The sequence below is a fragment of the Arachis duranensis genome, chromosome 7 (assembly GCF_000817695.3).
Source record: "Arachis duranensis cultivar V14167 chromosome 7, aradu.V14167.gnm2.J7QH, whole genome shotgun sequence".
NCBI classification, from domain to species: Eukaryota; Viridiplantae; Streptophyta; class Magnoliopsida; order Fabales; family Fabaceae; genus Arachis; species Arachis duranensis.
The window spans coordinates 5,270,510-5,286,094 of record NC_029778.3 but is presented as its reverse complement, the minus strand read 5'-3'; the positions used below and the strand labels follow the sequence as shown (position 1 = coordinate 5,286,094).

Here is a 15,585-nt window from a genome sequence, read left to right as displayed (position 1 = left end):
CTTGCTGTGTTAGAATCTGATTTAAATCCAACAAAATACATACTAACATGTTTGTGAAATTAAGAAGCATCACCTAAACAAACTCTCACTTGTAAACTCACAAGAGTTCACGAGTTAAGAGTTTAATTTACATTGATGATCATATATCAACAAATGTGGATGACATTATTTCTATACCTCCATATGTTCCTGCAAAGTCCAAGGCTTTGAAAAATATTTCTGGGTCCAACAATGCTAGTATTAATGGTGGAATTAAAGTCAGTATGTATGGCAGAGGCTTGTTCTGGCCACTTGGGAGTTGCAGCACTGAAAAAATCATCATAATGATGCAATACAAGATTCATTCAGATATATATTTCCAAGAGGTATAAGTCATTCTTGAAAGATTAGTCTTTTGACAAAATGGTCCCTTAACAATTGATGATGATCCTATGTACCTTAAAGTTGGGTTTCGCTTGACAAGTCCACCGAAAATGGTTACTGTTATGTTTGTAAACAATGGTCTACTCAAGACTAAAATGAAAATTATATTCATTTGGATACCATGATATAATTATGAATCTTTGAGGAGCCATTTTGTCAGCAAACAAATCTTGAGGATTAAAATGGTGGTTTGCTCAAATTAACTATTAGCTTTTAGTTGAAAGATGAGAAAGAAAATGAATATTTCTCCACTTACAGTCTGCAATAAAGTCTGATAAACCCAAAACAAATCCAATGTAAGATGTGGTGATTGCAAGAAATGAGAAGGCTGCAACAATAGGCTGCAGAATTTGGTTAGAGAAGAAAAAAATCAGTAAGAAAAAGAAAAATGTTTCCATCAAATTACTCCAGCATATGCATATCAAAATGCAGTTGAGGCTGTCATATACTTACTCCAACTGCTCCGCTCGTCGACTGCAATTGTTGTAATGGATCGACGCCCATTGAATTGTCAGTAATAGTTCCCAGGATAACAGCATTCCATATGAGAAAAAGAGCAAGAACTATCCCAGTTCCAAGGATTATTGCAGTCCTGCAAGGAAAAAAAAAAATGATATTATTAAAGGATAGAAAAACTATTTGCACTGAATCTCTATATTGCATAAAACAAAGTTTTACAGCATTCAATCATGTATTTCTATTTTGTTACTTCAACATCAGCAAAAGTAGGCGAAAAAGCTCGATTATCATGTTATTGGAATAAATATTGGAGCAAAGAAAGATGATGAGATTTGTCACCTTACTTTTGTCATGTCTCCTTCAAGATTTGTACAAACAACAGGCACCACATTCTGAACAAGCATATGCCAAAAGTGTTACACTTTGTCCATTGTTGAACAGCAGCAAGTTGGTGATGTTACCTGGTAAACAAATGATAGTGCAATAATTGGTATACTCGCAGGAGCAGCTTGGAAGTTGGCTTTCAGAAGAGCATCCAAGTGTACATCTCCACTTGCAACTGCCTAAGATAGGAAAATTAATCTCTATTTTCTGATAGGAAACCAAGGCTAATAAATCATGTAACTGTTTGTTATGACATGAATATCATGTACTAGTTTTGTTACTAATGAACTTTTGAATTGAAAAAACAGAAAACAATTCATCTTGATAAAACATTTTAATGGCAATAAGGCTGAAAGGATACAGAATTTAGAGGAATAAGAAAAATAAATAAGAACTTGTTTTTGACATGAGAAACCTTACCACAAGAGCAGCAAAGGAGCCAATGAGACCAATTACTAGAACACCATTAATCGCACCAATAAATCGCTGGCTACATATTAGTTATTACAATTAAGCCTTGTCAATTTTCTGACCTTACAAAATGAAAAACTAGAGCTAGAAGCTCAATAACTCATTCTAACTATCTTAGTTACAATAAGCATAGCATGATACAAATTTGTCATGAGGTTGTACAGTGAAAAATAATTGTAAATTTAATGTGGGGAACATCAAGCAAGTAAAATCTACATGAAGATGAGGGAAGAAGGCCAAGCTAACCTTCCAAAGAAGCATAAGCCTCCAAATATCAATGAAAACAAGGTTGCACTTTCCCATCTGTGGCCAAAATGCTGGAATCAGCACATAACAAGATTTCAAGGTTTGAATGCAGAGGAATGAAGATGGAGTAGGAAAAATGTTACAACACAACTGCTAGAACCTAGAATCTAGACACAATTTAAGGCAGAATATGACCAACTGCAAGAAAATGAGGATTCTTGTTAGCTATTTTTTAAAAAAATATTTGAATGAAATTACTTGAGACCATAAAGATTTGATCTTAGAGAAGTAGATGAAAGAAATATATATATACATATACAAAAGTCAAAAGAAGTAAAGTTTCAGAAATAACAAGCAAGAAAGGTTTCATGATAATGTAGTCACTTGAGTATGAATTAGTGCATAACTCTTCTCCATTGAATTAATGCCTCTTTAAGTCAATTATATCATATTGATGCAATTGAGAATCTGAGATATATTATGAATGTTGGTTTCCCATAGTTGATGTGAATGAAATTTTACAAAGATGACTTATGAACTTACCTTGAAATTTGAACTCCGGCTGTTCCTAAAGTTCTTTTGGCCATGGATACCTGAACTTTATTAAGATCAAGTTACCAATAATCCAAATAGGCAGAATTTAAAGCTAAAATTTGTTGGAGGATGAAAAACTCCAACACTATAACACAAATCACTGTTAAGTTTCAAGCTTTCTAAGATCACCTATCATATCTACATATCCATCTTATATAGAACTTTAGTATGCATAACCAAAATCCTGATAAAAGATATGCAGCATTAATTTTGTTTAAGGATTACAAAACCATTTTATTTTTAGGTAAATAAAATCAAAGAAAATATCAAGCAAGGGGAAGCAGTAGAGAAAGTTACCAGTGAAACACCACCAGAACCAAGTTCACACATGGTTTTCACATTTACTTCAGCAATAAGCAACCCTGTTGAAACCTACAAAAGTTTTCACATATTGAGTATGTGCAAAAACTTTCCATGCAAAAATTGAGGTTATGAACAGTTGTGCATTTAAGAAAAAATTACAAGCCTCTGAAAAATAACTAAGCTGGAATAGACTACTACAATGAAAAATCTTGCTAGAACATGTGATTCGTGTCTCAATATCACAATATACTATTTGGAAATGATACATAACACAGATGGTGAAAGTTACCATGAATATCCAACAAACAATGCAAGTAACTGCAGATGCTAAAAATCCTGATTCTTGTGTCACTGCAGGTATTGCAAGGATCCCTGCACCAACCTGTGACATTTCTTTGCTTCAACAAACACAATCAGGCAAAAGCGTATAAAGATATCGAAAATTGTGCTACGGCGAATATTTAGCTAACTCAAACTTGTAAGAATTCATGAGTTTGTGTTCTCAAATCAAGTTTATTACTTGAACTTTACAATTCAAAACTCTTGAGTTTGATAACCTTGATTGAGAGAATAGTAATTCAAATATTCACATATAATCATATTCAATCATCTTTAATTATGTTCAAAAGAAAGGATATATCTTCATACTTTAGATCACAATATTGTAAGGAAAAAGGTGAAAAAAAAAAGAGGCTCACAGTGGTGCCTGCAACAAGCAAAATTGCACTGGATAAGCTTCCTGCCAAAATTAACACAAGGGGGAAATTTTTGAATATATTAAAGTTTCAATATCTTAGAAGAAATATAACAAATGATAAAACTTAAGGATTTTTCGGCTCAGTAATATTCTCAAGACAAAAATATAAAGACATTGAGAAACACAAATCGGTTTGGAGAAGGAGACAGATATGGAAACTAACATAATTTCTTTATCCGGAACAAAATTTACTAATATTTTCTAGTCTGTCCAAAAACTAGAAACAGGGTGTAAGACACAACATCTCTATCTAGATTGTTTTGCCCTTTATGTTTTTCGTCAGAACACTTAGCACAGATTCTTTTAAGGACACAGAACTTCTTAACAATGGCAAATCTAGACAGAAGAGAAAATAGGAGGGTATGCAGAGTACCAACCAGGTTCCCTTTTCAAAGTCGCTTGGTTAAGGTTTGAGAACAGCCTCTCAAACTCAAATTGTTGCTGTTCTTCCTCTTGTGTGGATTGAGACTGCTTCTGTAAGAAGCACTTGTGGAGGTTTCTCTTCAAAGGACAAGGAAGATGAACAGAACTGAATAAGCTTTGTTGAAGATTGGTTTGTTGAATTGGATGATAAGACTTCCATAGTAGCTGTTGATGCTGCTGCTTTCTTGGTTTGTTGAATGGAGTTGGAACTTGGAATGAAGAAGCATGAGAAGAAGAAAACATCATATGTAATATTATATTTAGTAACCCTTTTTTATCTAACTCAATTCAACCATCTTTGTTATTTTGAGTGCTAAGTTTGAACTAAAAAAACAGGTTTCATGTTAGTTATGCTTGTGCAACTGAAAGCAATGAAAGGCTATCAATCTCTACTCTTGCACTTTCCTGCAGATAATGTGGGCCATGCTTTCTTTCCATAATTATAATATTCATTTTCAACACACACACAACACACATATATAGTTTATCTTATATATTTTCACCATATTTTTATTCAGCAACCAAACATACCCTTAATGTTATTCAACTTCTATAAATTAGCCATATGATCAAATTAAACCCTCCAAAAAGGCATTTTAATAGTAGCCATCAAACAGGTTTACTAATCCATCTATATATTAAAACAAAAAATCATTGTTGTGTATGGTTATTGGTTGCTAATTGCTTGTAGTTGGAAATTGGGTATCCATTCCGCACTCCATTGTTAATATCTTTTATAAGCGGATTGTAAAGTAACATTTTGTTTTTTGGGACTTTGGAGTACATAATTAGTTGACTAACTGTAAAGTACGCCTAATTCCACCTAAGATTAAATATAGATAAAGAATTAAACCAATTATACGAGGGTGGTTCGGTAATGCAGTTAGCCCACATTTTTAAGTTCATGCAAAAAGGAATACTGCTGCAACCACAAAACTAGGCACAAAATATAAATTAAACAATCCAGAGCCAAAGGTTTTGCACCATAACAGATACCACCACTAGCCCTCTAGAGTTTAATTTGTCATGTTAGTTTTGTGGCCGAAACAAATACTCTAAAATGTCCAAGCTTGTTTAGACATCAGAATATTTAGATCAGTAAAGGGGGAACTGGGAAGTGTGAATGTAAAGTGCATGTGTGACTCTGTATGCTAAAGAAAATGCTCTTGGAATGTTCTTCCCACTGCAACCATTAACTGTATAATCATTAAAACCAACATCAAATCCACACACATTTTCTGGGTCTTTCTTTCATTATTATTCTCATTCAGTTTCTCTCTTCTCTCACTCTACAGAGTAGGGGAAGAAACAAACTGTCTGGGTAAACTAAAAAGATCTTTCCCTTCAAAAGGAGAACTCCACTCCCGAGAACCAGCAGCAGATGATTCACCCGAAGCTACTCCACCTTCTTGAAAACCAGGAATGGGAACAATGCTCCCATTAGAAGGCATCGATCTCATTCCCTGCTGAGCAACAACTCCTGAAGCATTTGAGTCATACCTATGACTAGCACTACTCTTTGAAAAAGGTGAAAGCCCTAGCCATAAAGATTGCGACCTTGGTGAAGTTAAGCCTTTATCCAACGACCAGTCTATGCTTGTATAATCGAACTGCATTGACCCGCCAGTGCTCCAGTCTACCGGAGAAGATGCCCCTGATGTGGCTGCCGATCCTAGTCCAGAAAAGAGACCCAGTGAAGAAGCAACAGGGAGTGATGATGATGGAGCAGTTCTACTCCACATGTTATTCCCTCGATTTATTGCCTGGGGATCTATTGAATTGCTACTGCCTGCAACAAACTGTTGTGGAGGTTGATACTGAAGTTGGTGGTACATTTGATTAGAATTGAGGAAGTTTGGACTAAGGCTTCTACTGGTAGGAGGGTGAGATATAAAGCCATTAGACCTCAAAGCTTCTACACCGTTGGTTGGATACCAACTGGCAGCCATACCAGGGGGAGAGGAACTCATGCTGGTGGCTGGGACCTGCTTTGCATTTACAGTTTGGGATCGCTGCATCACAATAACAGGTTCCCTAGCCGAACCGGTTTGAAGGTTCTTAATATCACCTCCAACAGCCATATAACGAGCTTCAGTCATGGAAGGTATGGGAGAAGCTTGCAAAGGCGGTGCCAGCGAATAAGAAACAGATGGGTTAGATCCTGCACCTGGCCACCTTTTGTCAGCTAGTATGGTAGCTTGTTGGGACTTTGCCCATTCAGACTTGGCTTGTATTCTCTTTAAAGGCTGAATATTTTTATTACCGGATTCTGATTGTACTCCTATTGTAGCTGCTGCCTTTGTATAGTTAAAATCCTTTTCATTTTTTTTAGGTTGATTTGGCAAGGGAACAGGTTTTGTTTGTAGCACAACTCCCAACTGCTTACCATTGCTAGTAATAGGGGGATCACCAGGTTCTTCTAGCTTTGGTGGAGCAGATGAATGATTTTGCTTCAGCTCTCTTAAGGACTCTGCAGCCTTATCAAGATCACCCTCACAGTTAACAACCACTCTTTCAACCTCCTGTTTTGAACAATCATATCTTGTTTCCAGGTCGGCAAGCCGCGCAAGCTCTTCTGATATGTCAATTTTCAAATTGCCTGTACCTACATTTTTATCCTTCTGACTTTCTGTTTCTTCACCACCTTCAAACAGCCATGCTACTGATTCCTCCACCCTTCCCTCATTCAGTATCAACGCCATTGTTGCTCGCTCGTGAGAAAATCCCATTGCCACAAGCTGTTGAGCAAGCGATTCTAGCTTCCTGGACATAAGATAACCACTACATCGCTCATGCAACTCTTGCGCTCGCCTTTCCTTTTGGCGTTGATGTTTTCTCTCATTCTTCTGGCGGATTTTCTCTCGCTTATCATTATCAGCTCCCGGTACCGTTTCTGGTCGAACAGGAGGATTAGAACCTTTTTCTTTATGGTCTTCAGACTCACCGGACCAACTACCATTATTTGAAACAGAATCATACTCAACTCCCGGAACCATTGAGCCACCAGGATGTTCATCTGTCTCATCTATGTTCCGGAATCGACCATTAGAATGTATTGGTGAGGTAGCTGTTGGTGACGTTTCAAGAGTATGGAACGTTCCTAGTAAGGGATTGTATGCACTTGCTGGAATACCAGCTACTCCATTACCAGACCCCGACGGCTTTGCAGAAGGCTTCTGAGATTCCTTGGTTGCCTTTTTGTCTTTAGACTTAGATCGGGATGCAGGAGACATTTTCCTCAGAAAGCAACAACCCTAAAATATTTAATGAAACTAAATTAAACCACACATTCTTGCCTCTAATTTGCCACTACATATTAACCAAATAACATTATATTCACATTTACATGTAAGCCTCCTAAAAAAAAAATGTTCACATCAACATCATACCTAATTGCAAGCGAACAAGTACTTGCAAGGTTAAATCAACTGCTAATTGATAAAGCGAATTACAACGAAAACTAATTCCGAATCCTTAGTTTAGATAATATCAAATTACCAGGGAGAAAAAAAAAAGAGGATCAGACTAAAAAAAATAGACCACGCAAATTCAAAAGGATTCACTATTTAGTATTTACAACACAATCTGATAACTTTTCACGAGTGCAAAACTTCACTGAAGCATACAACACTATTGAGATCTAAAAAGAAGAACAGAGAAATGAAAATTTCAATAATTGCCAGTATTTTCAGAAATGGATCTAAAGTAGCAATTAAACTAATTGCTAACACAATCAACGTGGCAACGATAGATCACATACGATCAATATAGCGAAAATCACACACACACACACACACACACAGAGGAAGCGGGAGAAGAAGGTAGGTACCTGGATGATTCAGAGAACGAAGCGTTGAGGAAGATTGAGAGATCGATATTGAATTGCAAAATCGTTGAGAGAGAGAGAGAGAGAGAGAAAGAGAGAGATAGGTTTTCCGAGGCTGAAACTGAATTTGGTAGAATTAGGGTTTCGACGAAAACAGAGATCTGAAAAGAAATGAGAAAAATACCAAACAGAATATGTCCGAAAATATTTTTGTGGCTTTTAATTTTATCTTTTTTTTTTCCTTCCTGTAATNAATAATCATTTGAATAAGTGAATTTATTAACTATATAAAACATTTTATCTTATCAATAAATCATAAAAGTGCCCATAAAAATAAAATAATAAAGGATTATTGGTACACTACTGTGGGGGGAAAACTCAAGTGGTAGCATTGGTGGTGGTGGTCTTAATAAAATTATGGAATTACTGTATATTTCTATATAAAAATTGTTTACGTGATACAATTTGAAAAAAATAATAGGAATTACTTAGTAAACTAAATCGAAATAACTACTAAAAATCATGTTTAATCAAAATGTTCAATGTGAATTATATAATAATCAAGAAAGAATACTTCATCCAAGGCTCACATATTGGTCAACAAAATTTGATTCCCCAATTCCTCTCCATTTTAAAATGAGAGTCAAACCTTAACTAACAACATGCCTAACAAATTAATTCTCTACCATTTTTTACTTTTATTATAATAACTTTACAAATATTTAAATTATAAAAATATTATAAGTCAACCGTTTTTATTTTTCTTCCTTATTTATGACTGGAAAAAACTTTAACACAAATATTAGAGAATCAATATTTTTCTGTTGTATTTACCTTGCATTTGACTCAACATTAAATAACTCTCAGTTTCTTCTACTAAAAAATAAAAATATTATCCTCAAATTTATTTGTTCCCCAAAATACGCTAAATTTTAACAACCGAAATAAAGCTATTATTATTATTATTATTATTATTATTCACATAGAGTCAGAGGCCAAAATTAGCTGGTTGATTTTCCAGAACCCTCCAAGAAAAGATTGTACAGCGCACATTGCTAACCATTGTTAGCTCCGTTTGAAACATTTTAGAAGTAATTTTTTTTAATTTGACTTATAAAAAATAGTAATATTAATATTTGGTACAATTTTTAAAATTAAATTGTAATTTTTTAAGAAGTTATTTAAAAATTTATAGAGAAATTAAAAAAAATTACTTATTTCATAATACTTCTACTTTTTATTATATTTCTATAAAATAAGTACTTTTAGAGTTAAAAATCTAAACACAAAATAACTTATTTATAAATTACTTTTAACAGAGTTATTTATTATTTAAATTATTTTATCAAAAAGAACTTAATTAAGTTGGTTACCCAAACTGAGCTTATTTGCATTGAAGTTTATGACCTTTATGTACCAAAATCTGTTGTATAGGCCACCAGATAGGCATTTAATACAAGGCATCAAATTCAATCAGGGTTTATTTTATTTATTATTAACCCATCTAAATCCCAATGAAACCACTTAAGCAGTTGAACCCTTTTTTTCTTATGGTTAATATATTTAATTTTTCTTTGATTTAAATTGGTTTAGGAGTTAACTCCCTAGTTCAGTTAAACTCTTAATAAAATTTCGATCCGGAATAGATTAATCTTTGTCATGTCAGACCAAAGAATACCACAAGAAACCAATAGTTGAATACTTATTTTAAATGCAACCACCAATAAAGTGACTGGATTTTTATTGGTTAGCCAAAAAATGCATGCAGTTGGACATTCATTCCTTACTCAGTTCTTTACAATTTTTTAACAGCACATTGTTGACCAACTTTGAAGTTCTCAATATCCTCCTTTATTATATTATATTAGGTTAATCCAGTTATACGAGAGTGGTTCAATAATGCTATTAGACCTATATTCTAAAATTAATGAAAAAACGGGAATACTGCTGGAACCACAAAACTAGGCACAAAAAATACCATATAAACAAGTTCAGAGCCAACAGATTTTGCAACATATCAGTTATCCATTTTCCCTGCACAGTTTAATTTGTCTCATTAGTTTTGTGGCTGCAACAGTACACAGCAATATTAAAATGAGTGTGAAGTGTGAACGCAAAGAAAGTGCATGTGTGTGCTAAAGTAAGTACTCTGCAACAGAAAGTTTACCACCAACAATCATCAACTGTATGATCATTAAGAACCAACATCAAATCCATGCACATTTTCAGTCTTTCATTATTATTCTCATTTGATTTTTCTCTCCTAACACTACAGAGAAGGGGAAGAAACAAACTGTCTGGGTAAACTAAAAAGATCTTTCCCTTCAAAAGGAGAACTCCATTCTCGGCCAGCAGACGATGATTCACCAGAAGCTACTCCGCCTTCATGAAAACCCGGCATAGGAACAATGCTTCCTTTTGATTGCACTGATCTCATTGCCTGTTGAGCAACCACTCCAGAAGCATTAGAGTCGTACCTATGACTAGCACTACTCTTTGAAAAAGGTGAGAGCCCTAGCCACAAAGAATGCGACCTTGGTGAAGTTAAATTTCTATCCAACGACCAGTCTATGCACGTATAATCAAACTGCATTGATCCGCCAGTGCTCCAGTCTACCGGAGAAGACGCCCCTGATGTGGCTGCTGATCCTAGTCCGGAAAAGAGGCCTAGCGAAGAAGCAACAGCTAGCGATGATGATGGACCTGCTCTATTCCACATGTTATTCCCTCGATTGGTTGCCTGGGCATCTACTGAATTGCTGCTGGCTGCAACAAACTGTTGTGGAGGATGATACTGAAGTTGGTGATACATTTGATTAGAATTGAGGAAGTTTGGACTAAGGCTTCTACTGGTAGGAGGGTGAGATATAAAGCCATTAGACCGCATAGCTTCTACACCATTGCTTGGATACCAACTAGCAGACATACCAGGGGGAGAGGAACTCATGCTTGTGGCTGGAACCTGCTTTGCATTTACAGTTTGGGACCGCTGCATCACAATTACTGGTTCCCTAGCTGCACTGGACTGAAGGTTCTTAAAATCACCTCCAACAGCCATATAACGAGCTTCAGTCTTGGAAAGTGGGGGAGAAGTTTGCAAAGGCGGTTCCGATGAATAAGAAACAGATGGATTAGATCCTGCACCTGGCCACCTTTTATCAGCAGCTGGTGTGGTAGCTTGTTGGGGCTTTGCCCATTCAGACTTGGGTTGTATTCTCTTAAGAGGCTGTATATTTCTGTTATTGGATTCTGACGGTACTCCTAATGTAGCAGCTCCCTTTGTATAGTTAAAATCCTTTTCATCTTTTTTAGGTTGATTCGGCGGGGGAACAGGTTTCGTTTGTAGCCTTGGACTCACAACTCCTGACTGCTTACCATTGCTAGTAATAAGGGGATCACCAGGTTCTTCTAACTTTGGTGGAGCAGATGGATGATTTTGCTTCATCTCTCTTAAGGACTCTGCAGCCTTATCAAGATCACCCTCACAGTTAACAACCACTCTTTCAACCTCCTGTTTTGAACAATCATATCTTGTTTCCAGGTCTGCAAGCCGGGCAAGCTCTTCTGAGATGTCAATTTTCAAATTGCCCGTACCTACATTTTTATCCTTCTGACTTTCTGTTTCTTCACCACCTTCAAACAGCCATGCTACTGATTCCTCCACCCTTCCCTCATTCAGTATCAATGCCATTGTTGCCCGTTCGTGAGAAAATCCCATTGCCACAAGCTGTTGAGCAAGCGACTCTAGCTTCCTGGACATAAGATAACCACTACATCGCTCATGCAACTCTTGCGCTCGCCTTTCCTTCTGGCGCTGATGTTTTCTCTCATTCTTCTGGCGGATTTTCTCTCGCTTATCATTATCAGCTCCCGGTACTGTTTCTGGTCGAACAGGGGGATTAGAACCTTTTTCTTTATGGTCTTCAGACTCACCGGACCAACTACCATTGTTGGAAACAGAATCATACTCAACACCCGAAACAACAGACCCAATGGGATGTCCCTCTGTCTCATCTATGTTCCGGAATCGACCATTTGAATGTATTGGGGAGGTAGATGCTGCTGAGGTTTCAAGAGTATGAAACGTTCCTAGTAATGGGTTGTATGCACTTGCTGGAATGCCAGCTACTCCATTACCAGACCCTGATGGCTTTGCAGAAGCCTTCTGAGCTTCCTTGGTTGGCTTTTTGTCTTTAGACTTGGATCGGGATGAAGGAGACATTTCCTTAGAAAAGCAACTGGCCTACAATATTTAATGAAACCACATTGTTCTCTTTAATCGGATGCTAAATGGGTAGAGTACTATATATTTACCAAATAATATTCTATTCACAAAGGAGAGAAAAAGAAAACAACAATTACATCAACACAACACCTGTTGGCAAATGACTAAGCACTAGTAAAATGAAATCAACAGATTATTGATAAAACTAATGAGAATGAAAAACTTGTTTTAAAACTTCAATTTGTAGTATATCAAATTATGGGGGAGAAAAAAATATCAAGGCAAAAAGAAGAGCAACTGAAATTCAGAAGGATGGACTTAATTATAATTCTTTATTTACAACACAGGCCAATAACTTTTCACAAGTATTAAGCTTTACTAAAGCATACATCACTTTACGGATCAAAAGAATATGACAAAAGACAATAGAAATGAGGGAGAAAACCTATTTTTTTTCTTATTCAGTGTTTATTCTTCCTGTATCCTAAAAAAAAAAAAACATATTACATCCTCTTCATTCGAGTCATATTGACTGATAAATTTAATGCAAGTAAGAGATTAGACTAATTACAATCATTTTCAGATCCAAAACATAGCAAACAATAAAAAAGATGATGATGATCTTCTGCTAACGGCTCCAATGAACCTTGTCCCTAAAATTCTCAGATGTATCAATCCTCCCTAATCAAAATTCAAAATTTGCGAAGCTACATCGTATAATACCGAGATTCTCCAAAACTTTCGATATGTAAATACGAAAACTACGAAAAGATTCACACTTTCTGGCAGAATCAAACATATTGCCAATGAGGAACCCAATACATACATGCATACATCAAATTCAGTATTCAAAAGCATTGATATTGAACAACAATAACCAACGAGTCANNNAAAAACCAACGAGCCTCACACAATTCACGCAATCAAGGATCGAAACGGAGACCCGATATTGAACCAATTCAATCCAAACCAAAATTCAAAAAAGGCAAATGCGGAATTCTAATAACATAATTCAATTATTCCACGAAACCCTAAATCTAAACACGAGATTCCTCACTCTCCAATCCAATCAACGTGGCAACGTAAGATCATAGAAAATTAAAAGAGGGGAAATCAAAACATGAGAAAGATAGAGAGAGGGAGGTGGATGAAGAAGAAGGATTAGGTAGGCACCTGGGTGTTTCGGAGAAGGAAACGTTAAAGAAGAAGAAGACGAAGATGATGATGATGACCACGATGACGATGGAGAGATTGCTATTGAATTGCAAAATCGTTTAGAGAGAGAAATGGAAGAGAGAGAAAGATAGGTTTTTCGAGGCTGAAACTCAATTTGGCAGAATTAGGGTTTTGAAGAAAAAATCAGATCTGAAAAAAAAAAGAAAATACCAATCGGATTATGTCAGAAAATTAATTTTCTTCCTCATTCTCTCTGTTATTTTTTAAAATAAAAATATAAATTTACGCGTTTAAATATTTCTTTAATTAATCACTTTAATAATATAAAAATATATTATTAGATCTTTGATAAAATTATTTGATGGTATAAATATATAGAAATTAAATTCTTTTATTATGTATCAAAAAATATCTATTTTTATATTTTTAAATTAAATATTAATTTTTATTATTTTTTAATAAATTAGATAAATATATATAGAAACCATAGTATGATGAGAATAAAAATGACCTCTTAAAATTAATATAATAAAGATATCATAATTTGGATATAATAGAAATGTAAAAGAATTTTGTATTGCCATTAATATACGATAAAAATTTATATCATTTGTAATCATTAATCTTAACTATCGTTTAAATAATTATACAAATAGAGTAAGATTTAATTTGGTAAAATTTTTTGAAAAGTGTTTATATTTTATAAAAATTTAAATTTTTTATTTTATGTTTGATAAATAAAAAATACTATGTGTTTGCGTTTGTAGTTTTTAAAATATCAAAATACTTTTAAAAGTACTTAATAATTAAGATAGAGCTTTTCAAAATTAATTTATACTTTTTAAAATTTAAAAAATCTAATATAATTTGATATGTTAACTAATTTTTAAATTTTAATGTTTGTATTTATGTTTATTATAATATTTTTAAATTTTAAAAACTATTTTAAATCTGATTTACCAAATATAAATACTATAACTTTTAAAATACCATTTTTTAAAAATTAACTTTTATAAACTACTTAAAAAATACTTTATCAAACTAAGCCTAATTTTGGTTGAATAAAAATATCAAAATTATTTTACATAATAAACTAAAAAAAAGTATATGAACTAAAAGGTTACTAACCAAAAACTAAACAAAATCACATTAATTTATATTAATAATTAATTTTAAATTTTTTAAATTCAAAATTTAAAATTGATTAAGTAAACCTAATTAAAACCTATAAAAACTTCCTCTTCTCTCTCGTATTAATCTACCTACCTCCAACAATCATACATATAGGCCTCTCTCATCGTCAGGCTCTCTCCGCCTTCCTACCGCGACCCACTCCTCCCATCGCTTTTGCTTCCAGTCAGAACTGTCTTTACCAGATCGGGAGCTCGTGATGATATCTCAGTAATGTCTGCACCACTAAATCCATGTGTATAACGAGCAAGAGCTGAAAGATGGACGTGTTTCGAGATTGGTGGCACGCTTTGAAGATCTGGAGACGTGATGCCTCATCCGGTAAAAAAATGTATATCAATTGATCAAGACGTTCCGGGCCGAAGCAATGCAAGGTCTATAATGTTAGGTCTGTTTGTTGCTCCAATGATGAACATTGTTTCCTTAATAGACATTCCATCCATCTTTGTTAGTAGTTGGTTCAACATTCTATCAACACTGCCAGAATCCCCTCTTGAACTTTCTCGCTGCAGATCCAAATGTCAGAGCCTTAGAAAATAATTAGTGGCAATTTGTGTGAAATATAAAAAAATCATTCATTTAATATAAAAAAACATCATAATACTTAACAAAAGAAATATCCAGTTATATTTTAGAAAAAATAATTAAATATCTATAAAATTAAAAAAATAAAATTCTTAAAGAAATAGAAGCATTCACATTTGTAATACAAAAAAATTCGAAAAATATATAAAAGAACATTCATTTAGTATGGAAAAGAAACATTCATTTACTTAACAGAAAAAACATCTATATATATTAACTCGTAGAAATTTTAGATTCACCCAAAGATATTTTGACTAATTTTTTGCTAATACCTTTTAGTTCCTAGCATTACTCATAAACTAATCATAATTGCATACATAAAAAATCAATAAAGTAATACAATTTTACTTTCATCATCAATGATGATAATTTTATATTACTATATTCAAGAATTAAATTATAAAAGTATAATAGTATATTATATCTTTCTTTTTTTAATTTTGATTCCGTGAATGTGAATATATTTAAGTGGTTTAAACATATCATTATTTTTTTCATTATTCCTTGTTATTATATTTTTTA

The 15,585-nt window shown here is 34.1% G+C and overlaps 3 protein-coding genes across 3 annotated transcripts in view; all 3 read right to left on the bottom strand.

The window, feature by feature from the left end:
- LOC107496634 (uncharacterized) overlaps nucleotides 1-4,413 on the bottom strand; it is a 4,816-nt gene extending 403 nt beyond the window's left edge. The window contains exons 1-13 of the mRNA XM_052251454.1: nucleotides 4,015-4,413; nucleotides 3,579-3,619; nucleotides 3,170-3,262; nucleotides 2,875-2,949; nucleotides 2,527-2,576; nucleotides 2,157-2,181; nucleotides 1,984-2,054; nucleotides 1,687-1,756; nucleotides 1,344-1,445; nucleotides 1,222-1,274; nucleotides 877-1,015; nucleotides 680-764; nucleotides 178-306 (exon numbers count right to left, since the gene is read on the bottom strand). Of these exons, the coding sequence (XP_052107414.1) occupies nucleotides 178-306; nucleotides 680-764; nucleotides 877-1,015; nucleotides 1,222-1,274; nucleotides 1,344-1,445; nucleotides 1,687-1,756; nucleotides 1,984-2,054; nucleotides 2,157-2,181; nucleotides 2,527-2,576; nucleotides 2,875-2,949; nucleotides 3,170-3,262; nucleotides 3,579-3,619; nucleotides 4,015-4,306 (1,225 nt within the window). The 5' untranslated portion in view covers nucleotides 4,307-4,413. The remainder of the gene's footprint in view (nucleotides 1-177; nucleotides 307-679; nucleotides 765-876; nucleotides 1,016-1,221; nucleotides 1,275-1,343; nucleotides 1,446-1,686; nucleotides 1,757-1,983; nucleotides 2,055-2,156; nucleotides 2,182-2,526; nucleotides 2,577-2,874; nucleotides 2,950-3,169; nucleotides 3,263-3,578; nucleotides 3,620-4,014) is intronic.
- An 808-nt stretch (nucleotides 4,414-5,221) lies between these two features.
- On the bottom strand, nucleotides 5,222-8,080 carry LOC107496674 (uncharacterized). Its single transcript, XM_016117987.3, has 2 exons — nucleotides 7,890-8,080; nucleotides 5,222-7,314 (listed from the first exon to the last, which is right to left on the bottom strand). Exon 2 carries the CDS (start codon nucleotides 7,291-7,293, stop codon nucleotides 5,350-5,352), a length of 1,944 nt encoding a protein of 647 aa, XP_015973473.1. The 5' UTR covers nucleotides 7,294-7,314; nucleotides 7,890-8,080; the 3' UTR covers nucleotides 5,222-5,349.
- Nucleotides 8,081-10,048: 1,968 nt separating this feature from the next.
- Nucleotides 10,049-13,440, bottom strand: LOC107496679 (uncharacterized). The gene is made up of 2 exons (XM_016117991.3): nucleotides 13,285-13,440; nucleotides 10,049-12,129 (listed from the first exon to the last, which is right to left on the bottom strand). The coding sequence occupies exon 2, from the start codon at nucleotides 12,106-12,108 to the stop codon at nucleotides 10,156-10,158; it is 1,953 nt and encodes a 650-aa protein (XP_015973477.1). The 5' UTR covers nucleotides 12,109-12,129; nucleotides 13,285-13,440; the 3' UTR covers nucleotides 10,049-10,155.
- Nucleotides 13,441-15,585: the final 2,145 nt, after the last annotated feature.